Raw genomic sequence first — 19,962 nt, 5'->3', positions numbered from 1 at the left:
TTTTAAGGTAGCACCTTCGTACACACAGCACTGAACAACTTTTAAATGGAGACACAAATACTGCACCGGAACGTCGGACTGCAGACAAACCTCAACAATAATGAGGAACTTTTACAAACATACACCAAAAGTGAGGTGTGTTCAAGAAACACATTTGAAACAAAAACACAGGAACCAAATTCCATTACGTTATATTTTGAAAGGACCAGAATGATGCTGTCGCGTCATCTGTTAGTGCTGCCGTTATAGATAATCAAGAAACAGCCGGCATACATTTGCCGCTTCAGACGTCTATTGAAGCAGTAGTCGTCAGAGGCATTATCTTCATCAAACTGGTCACAATTTGCTCTATTTAGGTACCTGCATACTGACAACTCAATGAAGAATAATTCCAGTCATTAATTGATGAACTTCCAGAACAGTATCTTCTCTTTGGAGACCTAAATGCACATAGCAGTCTGTGAGGTGACTCCCTCTGCGTTGCGCGAGGTCGCCTGATCAAAAAGTTCCTTTTCTCTTGTGTAACGTCTCCTGAATCGGGAAGAGCCACCGTGTTGTATTTCTCGCTAATAATACCTACTCATTGGTTCTTCATCACTTCATGAACATGAAGTGATGAACATTGGCTTTTCATCACTTTCTTTCCTACTCCAATGGAAAGTCATCAATAATTCCTATGGTAGTGACCACTTTCTGGTAGTTTTCAGTACACCACTAATAAATGAATGTCATCTGCAGGTTCCAAAAGGGCTCATAGAAAAAGCCGATGGGGACCAGTTTTATAAGATTACTATTTTAAGTTGGACTGACATATGCGGTTCCAGCATAGATGCAGCTGTACAGTACTTTACTGCTAGTTTGACTGAAGCCGCAGCTAAGTGCTTTCTGCGAACATCTGGGCTATGCGGGAAACGATGCGTCCCCTGGGGGAACACTGAGTGTCGAAATGAGCACAAACAGCAAAACAGAGCATGGAAACTGCTTCGAGACTCGCCAACCGCCGAGAATCTTGATAGGTTTAAGAAAATAAAGGGTCAAGGCAGGAGAACACATGACAGGCCAGGAGAGAGAGCTGGCAGAAGTTTTTGTGTGGCATCAATTCACACACGTATGAGGCGAGAGCTTGAAGCATGGTTATTAGAGTAGCAAGACGAGAAGCACATTTACCTCCTCTAGTGAACCAACAAAGCTACGGTTCGGAAGACCAAGCGAACTTCCTCGGCGCACACTTCGAACAGGTCTCCAGCTCATCCCATTATACTGCAGCATTCCAACGATACAAAACCACAAACAATGAGGCATACAATGAACCTTTCATCTTAGTCGAGCAACAAGCATCGCTAAACTGCTGTAACAAAACTGCCCCAGCCTCCGATTGTGTAGTATACGGAATGCTGCAACGTCTCCCCCCTCAAACCCAAAGAGCCCTCCTTGCCTTGTACAGTGCCGTTTGGTTTTACGGTGAGATCCCTTCTGCCTGGAAAGAAGCCATAATTATTCTGACTTTTAAACAGGGTAAGGACCCGTCTTCAGCTTCAAGCTATAGGCTTATAGTTTTAACGAGTTTGTTCCTCAAAAAAATGCTAAACGGACGACTGATCCTCTCCTTCGACTCAGTCTACTTGACCCATACCAGTGCGAGTTTCGAGAGGCTAAATCCAACGCTGATTATCTCATTCGTATGGAGGCACAAATTCGTGATGCTTCCATTCATAAACAATATTTTTTTTCTCTGTTTCTCAATATGGAGACAACCTACAGCGCAACGCTTACTCCGAAGCCTGTCACATTTATGTGTTCAGCTTAGAATGTTTGCAATAATCAAAAGCTACCTGTCCAGTCAAATATTTTGTGTTCGAGTAGGCACTGTTTTGTTCCATACATTTGTCAAAAAAACAGGAGTGCCGCAACGAGGTGTATTGAGTTGCACACTTTTTAGAGCCTTGCTATCCGATGCAGTATATTTTACTGCACTGTGTTGTGTCGAACTTTGTGAGGCAGTGACAAGAAGTGCCTTCTCAACCTTTATAAAAGCCTCATTCGCACTTGCCTAGACTACGGGGCGGGGGCGGTTGTTAATCAATCTGCGACACTAAGCTCCTTGAAGGTGGTGGACTCCGTGAACTATTTGGGCATTCGCCTTTCTACGATGCTTTTTGCACTAGCCCCAGGGAAAGCCTGTACATGTTATCGAATGAGTGGTCTCTCCACCTGCAGAGATGTTGGGTGTCTTTCGTGTGCTTTTTCAAGGTAAAGGCTGCCAAGGAATACCCCTCTAATTTCACAATAAATGGTTTGTCTAGTTCTGCCTTGTTCCACAAGTTCCTTTGATGAGGCAGCCCTACTCACTTCGTGTGAGGGACCTTACCAAGGAAACAGGTGTGCCACTTCCCGAACATCGGTTGATGGCTCTCACTGCAAATCTGCTGTCGTGGCAGTGGCAGCTTAAAGACTGTGATGTATCTTTTGTTGTGAAAGTCACAAAGCATGCACCTATTGCACACATCCACACACTTTCTGGAACTTGAACACAAATTTAGTTGTCCTGAATTCCATACCGATGGCTCTAAGTCTAACACTTCTGTCTCCTACGCTGTGGTCGGCCCATCCTTTTCAGATGCCGGTACTCTTAATTCTAACACAGGCATATTTATACCAGAAGCTCATGCGATACTTGCGGCTGTTAAGCACATTAAACAAATAAAAGAATTAAAAGTGTAGCAATATTCACCTATCTTGTAAGCATGGTAAATGCCCTCCAAACACTGAAAAAACACAAAAACCCTGTCCTTGTATCACTGCTCATTCCCATGCACATTTTACTCATTCAAACAGCATGTCATTGTGTGCTAGGTGCCAGTGTACTGTTTTCAATGCTGGTCAAGTAAGGATCGAGGCAACTACATGATGGCAAGAACAAGACTGCCCCCAGGGTTTATTGTCACGCTCTTATATTGGCGAAATGTGTGATAGCAGTACTATCGTGACAAGGCAGGCAGCGCAGAGAGCGCATGCCTGATACATCCTCTGAGGGATAAGGAATGACTTCAGGTTACTTGATTAAAGGCCGCATCGTAACGAAGCCGCTGCGGTGGCTTAGTGGTGCGACCAGATCTTCTTGGGACCAGTGTCAGCCTGGGAAGAGATTGCCCGTGGTGTGGTGTAGCTGGTACTGGAACATCACCGGTGGACGCCACCTGAGGGTGCGGTGTAGGCTGGCGCGGTGTAGCATCAACGGAGCTACTCGATGCAGGCGCCCCACATTCAGTGGACCTGGTCTCGGAGGGACCACAATCATCATCACTCACGTCCGCTGTCCACGGTTCACGAGTCTGAAGGAGATGCCGTCTGTTACGTCTAAACACCCGACCATCTTCCGTTTCTATACCGCAGGACTTCAGAGAGGTTCTTCCCATCACAATACCTTTCGGAGACCATGTTGAGTCCCTAAGCCGTACGATCGCCCCTCTACCCAAGGGTGATAAGGGTTTGTCGCCGTCGCTCTGATGATGCTTTTGACTGTACGCCGCCAAAGTCTGGTACGTTCGACTTGAGACACCTATCTTGAAGGAGTTCTCCAGGTGATCGGCCGTCCACAAGCGGCGTAGAGCGGTAGGCCAACAAGCCTAATCAGAAGTCTTCGCGCAAATCTTCACTTTTCTTGAGGAGGCGTTTCACGATCTGTACTCCTTTCTCAGCCAGACCATTTGACTGTGGGAAGTGCGGACTTGATGTGACATGAGCGAAGTCATATTTTCTTGCGAATTCTGTGAACTCATAACTTGCAAACTGCAGCCCGTTGTCCGTGCATACCTCCAGAGGCACGCCGTACCTAGCAAACATAGCACTCAGTGCTGCAATTTTTGTTCTTGCAGTGGTGTCATGGAGCTTCTGGACTTCCGGGAAGTTTGAAAACGCATCGAACGCGACGATGTACGAACTTCCTCTAAACGAAAAAAATGGCCACGCCCACACGGATCCATGCACATACTGGTACTGGGCGCATGAGAAATGGTTCTTTCGGTTGCTTGTTAGAAAACTTGCAACAAGTAGGGCAGCCCTGAATCAGCAGTGTGATGTCATTGCTGAGCCCAGGCCAAAAAACCAGACGTCATGCTCTTTCTTTGCATTTCTGCAATCCTAGGTGCCCGGCATGAATACGTCCCAGAATTTCAAGTCGCATGCTTTTTGGTATGACCACTTTCGTTCATTTTAGCAATACGCCCTTAACGACAGAAAGCTCTGACAAAAATGGCTTCAGTTTACTCTGCAGGTTCTCACCGCTTGACAAGCTGGAGATGACAGTGCTCAGGTAACTATAATTCGCAGTTTCTTGCTCCAGCTTCCGTCGCATCGCGTCTGTGACCAAATAGCCCAGAACTTGCATGCACCTCCACGTCGCCCACGGCTCCAGCGCTGTCCTCGGAACTAGCCGGGCATGATCATGACAGCATGTCGGCCAAGATGAGATGTTTGCTCGGTACGAACTGCAAGCAGAAATCATATTTCAGAAGCCTTAGAAAAAATGTCAAGGCGGGGAGGCATGTCACAGATACCCTTCGCAGCAATAGATAAGAGCGGTTTATGGTCAGTCTCAATCAAAACTTTGTGCCCGTACACGAAGTGGTGAAACTTGTTGCAGTTGAACAAAATGCTGAGGGTCTTTTTCTCAATCTGCGCATAGCGCTGCTCAGCTTGCGTTAGAGCACGGGAAGCGTATGCCACTGGGCGCCACTCATCATCATCGTAGCACTGCAAGAGTGCTGCACCCATGCCGTCTTTTGATGAATCGCATATTATTTTGGACTGTCTTTGGGGATCAAAGATAGCAAGGACAGGTGTCGTGGTTAGAGCCTGTGTGATACATTTCCACTCTCTTCTGTGGTTTTCAGTCCACTCAAATGCTGAGTGCACTTTGATAAGCGCCCGGAGAAGTGCAGTTCGCTCAGAAAGGCGCGGCACATACTTGGCGAAGTAGTTGAGCACACCGAGCATGTGCTGAACATCATTTTTGTTCTTTGGCCCTGGCATTACAAGCAAGATTTTCACAAGTTTTGGGTCTGGCGAAATGCCTTCACGTCCGATGATGTCGCCAAGAAATTGAATTTCCGTAACACCAAACCAGCATTTTCTAGCGTTGAACGTTAAACCAGCTTTTTCGGCTGCTTTCAAGACAGTAATTAGTCTGCGATCATGCTCCTGTTTGTTTGCTCCCCACACCAAAATATCATCTATGTACACGTGTACACCTGTAAGGCCCTCAAATACTTGACTCCTTGTTCTTTGAAAAATTTCAGGCGCTGAAGAAATGCCAAAGGGCAATCGAAGGTAGCAGTACCTGCCGAAAGGAGTTGAAAAAGTGCAGATTTTGGACGTCTGTTCGTCAAGTGGGACCTGGTGAAAGCCGGAATATGCGTCCAAGCAGCTAAATAATGTGACGCCGGCCAATTCCCCTTCCATATCTTCACGCCTGGGGACCTGGAAATGCTCTCTTTTTATGTGCTCGTTGATTTTTCTGGGATCCATGCAAATTCTAATTCTGCCATCCTTTTTTTTTTGACAGTAACCAAAGGACTTACCCAGTCCGTGGGATTGTTCTCTTTTACGATGATGCCCTCGCGCTCCAGCCTTCGTAGTTCATCTTGAAGAGGGACGTGCAGGGACAGGGGAATACGCCGCGCTGGTTGAATGACAGGAACCGCTGTTGGTTGCAGGATCATGCTGTATGGTTGCTTCAAGCAGCCTAGTCCCTGGAAGAGGTGCTGGAAATTCATCACGGCTTCGTAGTCTATTGAGGCGCTTACGGTAGCTACGGTGCGTTGAAAAAGGCTTAAGGCTTCACTCGTGTCCAGTCCTAGTATTGCCTGATTGCCATGCTTGACAAAAAAGAACTGCACTGTGCTGCAAGCATTTTCTACTTTTATTTTCTGCGACGTCGCTTCGTAGTGTGTTATGACGCCTTCGTTGTAGGCCCGTAGCACTGAGGTAGCAGAAGTCAAGGGTCCCGCAGCACGTATTTTCCGGTACGCCGAAAATGGTAACAGGCTGGCCTGTGACCCTGTATCAACCTTGAAGGACACTTTCTTGCCCGCGACCTCAGCTTCCACTATCCAGTCTCTGGCTTCTTTATTGCCATCGCCCACCTCTAGGATGTCGAAGTCATCATCGCAGTCGTTTTTTCTGACCTCAGCAATTTCGGACATACGTTGACAACACACGGCAAAATGATTGGGAAGGTGGCATATGTTGCATTTTTTGCCGTACGCAGGACACTGCGTTGGTCTGTGTCGGCGATCGCACTTTGTGCAGCGGTACTGCTTGTTGCCATCTTGGGCACTTCTGCTTCACAGTGGTGGTGCACGCCCCGCAATAGCGTCAATGTAGCTGTCAGTTACCCTCCAAACTTCGTTTCGTTGCGCCACAAATTCCGCAACCTTGTAAAAATTCTTCTGCTTTCCCTAACGTCAGCTCTGCTTTGCGAAGCATTTTTTCGTGCAACTTTGAGTTATTCGTTCTGAACACTATTTGATCGCGGATCATTGAATCCTGCTGTTATCCGAAATTGCACTGCGCAGCTAGCTTTTTCAGGTCTCGGACAAATTTTTTGAACGGTTTCCCTTCTGCCTGCTTCTTTGAGCGAAACAGATACCGCTCATGCACTTCGTTGCTTACCTCAGAGCAATACGCTTCGAACTTTTCAACGACTGTCTTGTAGTCATCCTGGTCTTCCTGTGTTTCAAACTTGAACTTGTTGAACACGTCGAGAGCTTCGTCACCAGCAACACTAAGAAGGAGCGCCGTTTTTGCGGCTTCACTTCGGGGTTGGTCCTTCGCCGCGGTCGCCGCAAGGAACAGGTCGAACTTTTGTTTGAAGCGTTTTCATTGCTCGGAGAGGTTGCCGGTCAGCCACAGGCGTGGCGGTGCCTTGAGTACTTCCATCGATGGGGCTCCACCGAGACCGAGACGAAGCTTTGACCCGAAGTGACCACTTCTGACATCATGTACTGTTTTCAATGCTGGTCAAGTAAGGATCGAGGCAACTACATGATGGCAGGAACAAGATTGCCCCCAGGGTTTATTGTCACGCTCTTATATTGGCGAAATGTGTGATAGCAGTGCTATCGTGATAAGGCAGACAGTGCAGAAAGCGCATGCCTGATACAGCCAGGACACCGCGAGATAGAAGGAAACGTATTTTTTGGCAGACTATTTGGCTGCATCCATCAACCCAACCAATGCAATACAACGTAGCACTCGACCTGAAACCTCCTGAAGCGAAACCTCAAGACTTTTTGGCCGTGCACATGGGATACGCACTCATGAAATGAACTGCATGTTATCAAGCCTCAACGCAGTCATTGGTTGCTATTGTCTAAGTCGCGCTGCACGGAAGTTACACCAACAAGGCCAAGGTTAGGACACTCATACGTTGTCTGGTTGCGATCCATCATTGTGTGAGAAATGTGGTAAAGAACTAACTGTGCTTCACATTTTAATTGAATGTCAAGAATAAGATGCCCTTGAAAAGCAATAATTTACATTACCCTACTGACCCCCGCAGGGGCGCCTGCGCAAGTAGGCGTTTGGTGTGTAGCGACACCACGGACCCGAGCTAACGGGGGAGTTTCTACTCCCTCCCACGCCTAGCCGTGCGTGGCTTTGCCGTGCCCGGGGAAAAAGGGATCCTGGGGGTTGAGCTGACGCTGGGTGATTGGACCTTTAAGGCCCCCCGGCAGAGGCAACACACCCCTTTGGCCCCGGCTTCACGTAGACGGCACCCCTGGGCTGACCCACCCAGGGGAAATCGGCAGTCGCCTTTTCCTATCTCTCTCTCCCTACATCTTCGTCTTTCTTACTTTTTTAGCTTTCCTGTATACTTCTCTCTTCTGTTTACTTCCAATTTTTCTGGCGGCAAGGGTTAACCCTGTGCAAATAGCCTACCTTGGTCTAGGCGCATTGGGTTATGGCAGTGTTGTACAGCTGACGTCTGCAAGCTTTCAGCACCTGCAAACTTGCAGCATCCCCTTGTTGGGCTCCGTGGTGGGTGGCCGCCAACGCTGCTGAACAAAAATAAGACCGGCATGCATGGAGCATTCTCTCAACTGTCTGATCGTACCGGCCTAAAGCGGGTACGCACCGACAACATAAATTTCTTCAACCAGCCAATAGAAAGTTTTCCCCACTTCCACGTCATTCACTGTGAAAAAACCGGAAAGCAAGCCAGGACCGTATCTCCTTTCGTAGTTGCCAGGTGTCTTACTGAAACTCTCGGGGCTGGATACAAAGTAACCAAAATGGCTAGCGGAGACCTTCTTCTCGAAGTTCGGGACAAAGCACAATTTGTAAAGCTAGACAGCCTCTCAACGTTTGGTGACGTACCGATCACCGTAACACCACACAGATCCATGAACATCACTCGCAGAGTGGTATCTGATGCAGACTTATTGAACTCACCGAAACTGAACTTTTGGAAGGGTGGAAGAGCCAAAATGTCAATAATGTACAGAGAATTATCATCAGAAGATATAATAAGGAAATACTAACGAAACACTTGATACGTTTGCATCCAGTAAACTACCAGATTCCATTCAAACAGGGTACACAAAGACATCTATCAGGCCGTATATACCAAACCCTCGTCGTTGCTTCCAATGCCAGATGTATGGCCATGGCTCTAAAACCTGTCGTGGTCGTTAGACTTGTGCACAATGTGGAGTCCTAGGCCATGTGTCTGAGAACTGCAAACAACCGCCACACTGTGTAAACTGCGAAGGAAACCATGCCGCATATTCACGCTCCTGCACATACTGAAAAAAAGGAAAAGAAATAATTACATTGAAGGTGAAGGAGAACATTACGTTTAAGGAAGCACGGCGAAGAGTCGCTCCATTCTATGAACCTACATACGCTGATGCGGCGCTTCAGGGGGCACCGCCGCACCAGCTCTCGCCACTCCTTCGGCCCGCGCATACCGAACCGGCGGTTGTGGCACCTGCCCCCAAGGCGGCTGTAGCCCAGGCTACACAGCCTACTCCCAAACAGAGACCGGAGACTCCAGAGTCTTCGGGTCTCAAGGCATCCCCTCACCAGGCGAGGCCCAAAATCCGAACTAACAGCCCGCACGTGCGGGCATCCAGTGCCTCCGAGGAGGCAATGGATACGTCGGCACCGTTGGTGCCGAAAGAGCGGCGTGCGTGGCTCCTTGGAGCGCGCCAAGAAAACAAAAAAGCAAATAACAGGGCCTGGTGACGGCCCTGTTAAGTGAACTCAAACTCCCCGTCTAAACAGCCACTCGCTTTTCGCATACACAGCATTATTTTACATTCACCATGAACACTCAAATTATACAATGGAACGTCAGGGGCCTTCTCAGAAACCTTGACGACATCCAAGAACTCTTACACGAACACTCGCCAAAAGTGTTGTGTGTACAAGAAACACATCTTAATTCAAAACACACAAATTTTCTTCGTAAATACGTTATTTTTCGAAAGGACCGTGATGATGCCAGGACATCATCCGGAGGTGTTGCCATCATAGTGAATCAAGGAATTGGATGCACACACTTACAACTCCAAACATCCCTTGAGGCAGTGGCTGTTCGAGCGGTTCTTTTTGATAAACTGATCACAATCTGCACTATTTACATTCCTCCTAGCTATCAGCTGCAAAAACGTGATTTACACTCTTTAATTGATGAACTTCCGGAACCTTATGTTCTCCTTGGAGACTTTAATGCGCATAGCAGGCTATGGGGTGACTCTCGGTATGACGCGCGAGGTCGACTGATCGAACAGTTCCTTCTCTCGTCGAGCGCGTGTCTCCTAAATCCAAAAGAACCAACCTATTATAATCTCGCCAATAACACCTACTCCTCCATAGACCTAAGCATAGTATCTCCATCTCTTGTGTGTCTACTCCAGTGGAAAGTCGTCAGTAATTTGTACGGAAGTGACCACTTCCCCGTAGTTTTGAGCACAAATACAGTAACTGAGTGTCCACCATAGGTTCCCAAGTGGCTCATAAACAGAGCCGACTGGGAACAGTTTTATACCATAGCTCGTCTAGGTTGGAATGACATATGTACTTTGAACATTGATGTTGCTGTCAACTTCTTCACAGCGTTTTTGATTGATGCTGCAACAAAATGCATCCCACAAACAAATGGACACCCTGGAAAACGGCGTGTGCCATGGTGGAACTCTGAATGCCGAAACGCGCGCAAACAGCAAAACAGAGCTTGGAGGCTGCTTCGGAACTCACCGACAGCCGAAAATCTTGACAACTTCAAGAAAATAAAATCTCAAGCTAGGAGAACGCGTCGGCAGGCCAGAAGAGAAAGCTGGCAGAAGTTTTTGTCAGGGATCAATTCATACACACAAGAGGCCAAAGTCTGGAACATGGTCGGTAGGATAGCAGGGAAACAAGTACTCACACTTCCACTCGTAAACACTCAAGTGGAAGATCAGGCAAATTTCCTCGGGGCACATTTTGAACGGGTATCCAGCTCGTCCCACTATACTGACACTTTCCAAAAATACAGAACAAGAATAGAAAAGCAGAAGCTCGAACACAAATCCACTTGATACGAGGCATATAACCAAGCTTTCAGTCTAGCGGAGCTCCGAACATCTCTAAACTCCTGCAGTACTTCTGCCCCAGGTTCTGACCGTGTGGTGTATGAAATGTTAAAAAACCTACCAGCCGAAACACGAAAAATCCTACTTTGTTCGTACAATGCTATCTGGTTTTCTGGCACTATCCCTACCTCCTGGAAAGAGGCTACTATTATTCCCATTTTGAAAGAGGGCAAGGACTCTTCTTTAGCTTCAAGTTATAGGTCTATTGCACTTACAAGCTGCTTGTGCAAAGTATTCGAAAAAATGATAAACTGCCGACTTGTACATATCCTTGAAACAAACAATTTGCTCGACCCATTTCAGTGCGGGTTTCGAGAAAGCAGATCCACCGCAGACCATCTTGTTCGTATCGAGGCACATATCAGAGACGCCTTCGTCCATAAACAATATTTTCTCTCTGTGTTCCTCGATATCGAAAAGGCGTATGATACAACATGGCGTTTCGGAATTCTAAGAGACCTGTCCCACCTTGGTGTGCGTGGAAGAATGTTTCATATAATCGAAAGTTACCTGTCAAACCGGACATTCCGTGTCCGTCTGGGCAGTGTGCTCTCCCAAACATTTGTCCAGGAAACAGGCGTGCCACAAGGTGGCGTGCTTAGTTGCACACTTTTTATTATCAAAATGAATTCTTTGCACTTGTCCATTCCCCGCAATATGTTCTATTGTACATATGTCGACGACGTTCAGCTTGGCTTCAAGTCATGCAACTTGGCCATTTGTGAGCGGCAGGTTCAGCTGGGTTTATATAAGGTCTCCAAATGGGCAGATGAAAACGGATTTCGACTTAACCCACAAAAAAGCACGTGTGTCTTGTTCTCTCGAAAGAGAGTCATGCACTCGGAACCTGACATTCGACTGAACGGGCAACGTCTGTCCGTCAAAGCCGAGCATAAATTCTTAGGCTTAATCTTGGACAAGTTGACCTTCGTACCGTACATCAAGTATTTAAAAACAAAATGTTTAAAAGCCATGAATGCTATAAAAGTGTTGTCACGTACTACTTGGGGTAGTGATAGGCAATGCCTCATGAACCTCTATAGAAGCCTCATTCGCACCCGCTTAGATTATGGGGCCGTTGTCTATCAGTCTGCTACTCAAAGTGCCTTGAAGATGCTGGACCCCGTGCACCATTTGGGCATCCGCCTTTCTACGGGTGCTTTTCGCGCCAGCCCCGTAGAAAGCCTTTATGTTGAGTCAAATGAGTGGTCGCTTCATCTGCAGAGAACTTACATGTCCTTTGTTTATTTCCTTAAGGTGAAAGCAGACAAGAAGCACCCCTCATACTCTACACTTAATGATTTGTCGAGCTCAACTCTGTTTCAAAACAGGCCTTCGATGAGGCAGCCCTTCTCGGTTCGCCTGAAGTGTCTAGCTGAAGAAAGTGCAGTGTCACTAGAACACAGTTTAATGGCTCCTGTAGCATACCCGCCACCGTAGCAGTGGCAGACTATAGACTGCGATGTGTCTTTCCTAGAAGTTACAAAACATGCACCTATTGCCCATATCCGAACATACTTTTTGGAACTTCAACACAAATACACACGTCCTGAGTTCTTCACAGATGCCTCCAAGACTAACTCCTCTGTGTCCTACGCTGCTGTCGGCCCATCCTTTTCGGATGCTGGCCCTCTACATCCACGCACAAGTATCTTCACAGCGGAAGCTTACGCGATACTTGTGGCAGCTAAACACATCAAACAATTACAAATACAAAAAGCAGTAATTTATACAGACTCCCTCAGTGTGGTAACGGCTCTGCACAGTCTTAAAAAACAAAAAAACCCGGTCCTTATCTCACTTTACTCCATTTTGTGCACACTCTACACACTTAAACAACATGTTGTAGTGTGCTGGGTGCCAGGGCACCGTGAGATCCAAGGCAACGTGAGGGCGGATCAGCTCGCTGCATCCGTCCATGAGAGCACCGCCATTACGTCCATATCGATCCCGGCCCTTGATCTTAAGCCGTCTCTCAAACGAAACCTCAGGGACTACTGGCAGAGCAAGTGTGATACACACACACAAAACAAACTACACGTTATCGAGCCACACCTTGGCCATTGGCCACAAGTATCAAAATCACGTCCAACAGAGGTAACACTAACAAGACTCAGGATAGGACACACATACACGACACGCACACATCTTTTGTCCGGTGGTGATCCACCATTCTGTGATAAATGTGGTGAGGCATTAACAGTTCTTCACGTTTTAATTCAATGTAAACAGTTAGACACTCTAAGAAGACAACACTTTCCATTATCTTACCGACAACATATACCTCTACACCCTGCAATGTTCGTTGGCAGGGAATCGCTTTTTAGTAATAAATCATTGTTAGCATTTTTAAAAGAAATTCATAATTTTCATATCATATACCCGGGCATTCCGTAGCACAACCTCTCCAGAGAGGTTTTTGCTGCGGTGGCTACACAGGAAAGCACTTGCCTCACGGCCCTTGGACGCAAGGGTACTAACGTGTGAGGTACTTGTGCTAATGCCATACATGTCCACCATCGTTTTTCATTATCACCAACTTTTGTCACCTATTCACACCACACACACCTTTCACGGCATGGTCATGATTTTATTACTTGTATGTTTTTACCCGCCTTACTGCGAGGAATTTTATGGCCCTTATACATCCGCTAATCACAATCATTGTCCACATTCCCTGTCCCATGAACTGGCGCTCTTTGGCCATCAAATGGCCCTTGCGCCAAAAAACACCATATATCATCATTACCCTACTGACAACAGATATCATTCCACCCTGCAATGTTCATCGGTAGGGAAGCACTTTTCAAACTAAAGTCACTGCTGTCATTTTTAAAACACATGCATGGTTTTCATGTAATTTACCCAGGCAATTCGTAGCACTATCTCTGAGGAGAAGTCATTGCTACGGTTATAACAAAAAACAAAGCACATGCTTCTTGGCCCTTGTATACAAGGGCATTCAAGAGGCATCAGTGCTAATGCCGATTATCACTATAGTTTTATTACCACAACCTTTCACCATTCATTCTCACTACACACATTTCATGTCACTGTCATGATTTTAATACTTCTATGATTTTATCCGCATTAGTTCATCGAATTTAAAGTCTCTCTACAGTCACCTACCATAATCATTGTCCACATTCCTTATCTAATGAAATGGCAGTCTTTGGCCACCAAATGGCCTATGCGCCATAAATTGCCACACATCATCATTATTAGTAATGATTCTTTTTAAAAAGTTATACTGATCTCATTTATTTGCGCATTGTGACGTATTTATTTCCACGCCTTATATCTTGGTATAACGTCAATAGGACAGTTATCAGTGCTAATTCCCTGTGAATAGTTTTACATACATATAATTTAATTACTAAAATGTAAAATCTCACTAATGGGGGCTTTGTGGAAAAGTGGTTTCCGAAAATGTCTAAGTATGTTTTCTAGCAAGCTGCTAAGAATTCCACCCAGTTGGCCAAGAATGGACTCTGGAGCTTCTTGATAAACTGGACTTACTTTCGAACCTAACAGCTGTCTGGAAAAACAAAATGGCATCGCATGTTGATTGCAGGACTGCAGGATACGATGGTCACAAAATAGGGAGTACGAGTGGTACCTTTACGTGACGCGGTGCAAGAAGCACAAGCTTTTACAACAAACTGTGCCACAGATGTCGCCGACTTCCTCCTACATGGCGTGATGTTGAAACATGGAGCTCCATGCCAGCTGCTTGCGGACTCTGGCTACACATTTTTATCTAAGGTCATAGCAGACATCTTGCAGTCATGTCAAACGAGGCACAAGCTTACTATGTTGTATTATTCGCAGACTAATGGACTCACGGAGCGTCTGAGCCGGTCGCTTACAAATATGCTTGCACAGTATGTTTCCTTGAACCACTCAGGCTGGGACCTTGCTTTCTTTACCGTTGGTGACATTTGCGTACAATTCATTCCGCCATGACACTGCCAATTACTCTCCATTTTCGTGTAGTTTGGCCAAGAACTAATGTTGCCCGTAGATACAGTCATCCTGTTTACCGCAGTACCGACCAGTGCATATACCCTTGACGCTATCACCTGGGCTGCACATGCACGTGAAACTTCCCATACCCACCTTCTGACCTCTCAAAAGGACCAACGGCATTTGTATGATCGATGACACCTAGCCGTGCACTTTTCACCTGGTTCTTTGGTCCTGCTGTGGTCTCCGACCTATCAAGTGTGCTTCTTGGAAAAACTGCTTGATGGATACACAGGCCCATACAAAGCCCTTTGTGTAGTTATTCCTGTGACATAGGAAATCGCTCCTGCCACTTCGTCTTTTTCATATGCCCAATACGTCAGTGACATCGTATATGTAGCACGTTTATAACCCTACCACTCTCCCTGTGACATTGACATGTAGAAGTGCCGAAATGGCGCTGCTCTCTCCGGAGCTTATGCTACATGCATAATGCCAATTTATGGGATCATGTGCGTGTGTGCCCAATGAGGAGGATGAAGAGCTGTCGTCTCTTGCGCTCGGAGCTCAACTGGTCAGGGCTCTAACCGCTGCTTGATATATACATTGTTGAAAACCTCATTGTACAGGTGTCTTGTCATTCACACAACAGTATAACCCAAGGATTTTTTAAGCAGGAGTAACACATCTCCAAATTTCTCCAGAATCTCTCGTATTAGCAATGATTTTGCTAAAATAATCCGTAAGAACATTGACATCCATTTTGTGCAGAGCTTTAGTGATTGCACCTATGGCGTCTGTCCCTAATGCCTTCTTCTTTTAAGGCTCGTCAACATTGTGGCAAATTTTTCTACAGGAGGTTTCTTTATTGTAGCTAAGTTCAAATACTAACATTGTACCAAAGCACCGGACGTCATCTTATAATATGTGTATTCTGAAGTGCATTGTTTATTTTTAGTTTGAATAAATAGCTTAAGCTATCCCTTCAGACTCATATCATTCTGTCTTTTGAACACACCCCAAATATTGTTGCAGTAGGTAACGAGTTGTGCCAAATGGTGCCCACTTTCACTTCTTCCTTTTCATTATGTTTCCGAGCTTGAAATAAATGTAACGCCTTTTAGCACTGCGCAATTGACTACTTTTTATCTTGTAGCTGCGGGCCAATAGAGCATAACAATTGTTGCAAGTGACTGTTGTGTCATTGCGGAGTACACCGTTGAAATCGGGTAAACAACTTCAAGCCAGCCGGGAAGCTCAGTGGAAATTCGGGATTAGAAAGTTTGGAGAGAATGGCCATTGTAGGCACACTGATATTCTGTGAGGAACTAAAACTGATTCAGTGTCCATATTGACTCCGAGATAGGCAATGGTTTAGTTGCGTGACGTCACAGCTATTGGGCTGTCTAACTGGCCCGCAAAGTGGCCGACAAGCTTGGCCTGGCAGTCCCGATGTTGAGTTGTGCAGTCGGGCGCATCCCGCAAGACCTTATTACAATTATTTCAATGTATAAATCAAGAAATCACAACTGCTTTCTAGGAAAAATTACACGTTTTTTTTTTAATACAACAGCATGCAAAAAACTTTACCAATGGCTCTTTTATTGTTTCTGATAGTGCCACCCAGGAGTGGTGCAGCAAAATTGTGCAAGGCAGTGAAATGCCAAGGAGGACTCTGCCCTGCAGACAGATGCAGTCATAATGCTCATAGACTGCTGCAAAATTGCACCTAGGGGGGAGGGGGGTCTTGTACAATTTTTTTCTAATGTTTCAACTGATTAAGAATTGACTAATTAATTTTTTCACTAATACTTTTTGCAGAATTCTGCAAGGTGCATTGTGGAGAATGTTTCCTATGAGCTTCATGCTGCCAACAACGGGCTGAGGATTTTCTCTTTTTCGTTATGATTGCATTTTTTTATTTGCTTTGCAATTCCTAGCTTCATGGAATCCTTGGTTTTTAGCATCACATATCATGCTCTTGTCATGTTAAGTGAAATAACGATTTAGTAAAGTTTACTTTAGTTAACTGTAATTTACCTTCTGTACAAATCCATGCTTGTTGTTTCTTCAGTGGTAAAGAATTGTTAGAGCATTTTCTTTGTGTGTACGTGTGGAGGAAACGACTTGGTTTGACTATCTGGTAACTGATGTTTCTTTCATTTTGATTTCGTTGCCTTCATGTTTTGAATTAATAGTGTGATCAGCCAGAATGCAATAATAAATAATGCTCTGATGGGCAGACTTGCTTAGGTACAGCTGTGGTACCAGTGTAAAATCTCATGTAGCTTTTTAATGTAACGTTTTAAAGGTATGGACTAAATTCTTCAAACATTAGTTTTGTTAAAACAGAGGTTAAATAAAGTCTAGCGTGCTTGCTCATATGACATTGAACGCAAATTCAGCTGCGCTGTCTTGGCTGATTGTTGCGTTGTAGGCAGCAGAAATGACTGGTAGTCACTTTGTCATTATGGCCGACCATCTCTTTCTTTGGGCACCATAACATAAAAATTGCTTTCACATGCTGAGCTGGAGCATGCCTTCCACACCAATAGTGCAGGTTAATTTTACTAGCTACTATGTTTTCGAGCTAAGCTAAGCTAACGAAAATATGATTTCAGAAGTGGATGCCCTATGTGTGATGCCATGCATTCAGGTCATAGGTGGCTGCTTGTTTTTAAGGGCGTTGATTTTTGACCAATTTGTAAATAGTGCTACAGATGATCGGCCAATCAAATTTGTCTTCTCCCGCAAGTGCAGAGCACTCAACCAGCCATGAGTGGAGAGGGTGCCAAGCCTGAGGCTGCTGTGCTGCCCATCCGACGTGCAAGCTTATCACAGAAAGATGTGCGACAGCCTGTCCGGCACCAAGTGCCAGCAACGGGGAACTTGTCGAGGCCAAAAGGTGCGCATTTGAGTCAAAACTATGCATGAAAATAAGTAAAATGTGTGAAGATCGCATTCAAAATGAAATCACAATTCTTTTTTTAACACGGAAGTGACCTGTGCCGGGGTCCTCCACGACTCCACTGGTGTATTTCTGTCACGAATATGATGTAAAATATAAACTTACCCACTGCAAAGAAAAAGTTTCTTTGCTGGCTGCCGAGCCTTCGACATCTCACTTTGCAGCGTGCATCGCAGAATCACTTGGCCACAGAAAGTGCATTCTTAAGCTTACTAATGGCGAGCTATTCATATACGCCATATATTGTTGGCACTTTTCGGAGCTCAGTTACTTTAGCGCATTTTCGTGATCACTCTGTGACGTGGAGGGTGCACTTTAAAGGTCATTGCACCTCTCATTGCAATGCAGGCGTGCCCGGGCAGAGTCACTTGTGGGCACATGCACTTATGTCGTGATTGGAATGCTTTCTACGTCTTGTGCTTCTACCGCAAGTTTGCTTTGAAGTTACCGTGGTTAAAGAGTGCTCGAAGATAAAGCAGCTTTGCTCACTGCAGCGGCCGCCTTTACGAAAAGAGCATGCTTCTCACACACGAAGTAACCGTTATAACAGTTGTTTGCGCTCGTCCTGTGTATACTTATGCATTCGTTTCGTGCATCTTTTTTTGTGTTTGAGTAGCGCACTTCAAGTGCCGAGCTGCGACAATTATTCCGCTCTTACGCTATGTGTGCTCATTTCGTGCATTTTTCCTGCTTTATACGTGTACCGCAAGTTTCGGGCTGCTTGCCGTTGTTCGTGTAACAATTTGTTGTTGTAGCATTCATTCCTTTGCCCTTGCGGCAAAACAATGCACAATTAACACTCAACTATCTCTGTGGCGACACATTTCACTTTCATATTATATACCAATTCCTATGACTGGGGGATTAGCCATGTTTTTTTTTTCTCATCTCTAGATACCATTTAGAGTAGATTGTTTAATGTCGGCAGTTTCACATTTCAAGAGTCATCACAATTATTCATCTGTATACAGGTCATGCATGTAGCATCTTGAATAAGGCTGGTTTATACGTACTCAATTTAGATTTAAAAAAAAAACAGCATTGAAATGGGAAGAAGTGCAGTGTTTGGGTCCTCTTGTTTTTGTTCAGGTGTGCCACTGTTTCTTAATTCTTTAATCGTTGTTTTTGAGCTTCATTTCTGCTGGCTGCTAGCTTTACATTTTTTTTTTATGGAGGTTGAGTGTTACATATTGATCATTATTTTACTACCTGAGTATTTTACCGCCAGTGCATAACTATACTGAAGTTTCAAACATGTGGATTGTGAAATCTATATTGCTGTATACCAGATCAAGAGGGCGGGAATGTGTGGTTGGAAGACTAAACAGGGCAGTTCCTTGGGCACGGCCTAAGCGGACGGTCGAGTACAATAAACGCTGCCTTTAACCAGACCTCCGTTGCCAGCATTTGCTTGTATCGCCAAGGGGCTGTTGATACCAACAACAACAACTGACGCTTATGAGGAGATTTACTTATTTATTTGATTCTGTCAGCCTCACTGCTATGATAATTTTCCTGAGTGTGACAGAACACATAAGGTTCAGACATGAAGGCTAATATTCTGGGCTGCATACCATTTTTCTGGTGTAGAGAGGAAGAAGAATATGTGCCGCAGTGGGTCACGCCTTTAGCAAGAGGAGCCGAGCGCGAGCTGTTCCCCCGAGCGTTGTGTTTCCTGCGTTGGTTGCTGCCGCCCGCTTTCCGCATCAATAGACCTGCTGTGCAAGTACTACTTGCGCCAATAAACCCCGTTTCAGAGTGGTGGAAGTGCTGGGTAACTCAACCTGGAACTCCGCAACAGGAAACTACCTGCCATCCCAGACATGGCTGAAGAAAACACCCAGCAAGGTACGACCCAGCCTCCCATGGTCATCGTTCCCACTGCGCTACGCGTGCGCGATCCACCTTTTTTCGATGGTACTGATGAGCAAGACGTAGAAGATTGGTTGTCGACATTTGAAAAGGTAGGCGCAAGCAACAAGTGGGACGACCCTTCGAAGCTGCAATATGTACCCTTCTACCTGAAAGAGGTGGCGAGTCTCTGGTTTAACAACCACCAGTCAGAATTCGCCACTTGGGGTGCCTTTAAGCTACGCATTACCGATGTGTTCGGTCGCCCCGAGGTACGCAAGCTCCGTGCTGAACAGCGCCTACGGGGACGCGCACAGCTTCAAGGAGAAGGCTTGACAAGCTACATCGAGGATGTGCTCGACTTGTGCAAGCGCCTTGACCCTTCAATGATCGAGGCAGACAAGATCAAACGTATTTTGAAGGGGATAGATGACGCCGCCTTCCAGATGCTGCTGGCCAAGGGCCCACGTTTCCGTGTTCGAACTCGCCACTCTTTGCCAGAGCTTCGAGGAGTTGCGCAAACAACGGGTCATGACA

General features: G+C 45.8%; 1 protein-coding gene and 1 long non-coding RNA gene across 7 annotated transcripts in view; one reads left to right on the top strand and one right to left on the bottom strand.

The window, feature by feature from the left end:
* Positions 1-19,962, top strand: part of Exn (Ephexin) — a 191,481-nt gene that overhangs the window by 4,967 nt on the left and 166,552 nt on the right. For 5 of the 6 annotated variants that reach the window (XM_075890921.1, XM_075890920.1, XM_037419966.2 and 2 more), the window contains exon 2: positions 17,367-17,511. In XM_075890921.1, coding sequence (XP_075747036.1) covers positions 17,382-17,511 — 130 coding nt within the window. In that variant the 5' untranslated portion in view covers positions 17,367-17,381. Of the gene's footprint in view, positions 1-17,366; positions 17,512-19,962 lie in introns of those variants that run through there. The other variant, XM_075890923.1, reaches the window with a different exon arrangement.
* Positions 1-19,962, bottom strand: part of LOC119159835 (uncharacterized) — a 77,930-nt gene that overhangs the window by 43,861 nt on the left and 14,107 nt on the right. The window lies entirely within an intron of this gene.

This window comes from Rhipicephalus microplus, chromosome 3, assembly GCF_043290135.1.
Source record: "Rhipicephalus microplus isolate Deutch F79 chromosome 3, USDA_Rmic, whole genome shotgun sequence".
NCBI classification, from domain to species: Eukaryota; Metazoa; Arthropoda; class Arachnida; order Ixodida; family Ixodidae; genus Rhipicephalus; species Rhipicephalus microplus.
This window is presented reverse-complemented; position numbering and strand designations above follow the sequence as displayed.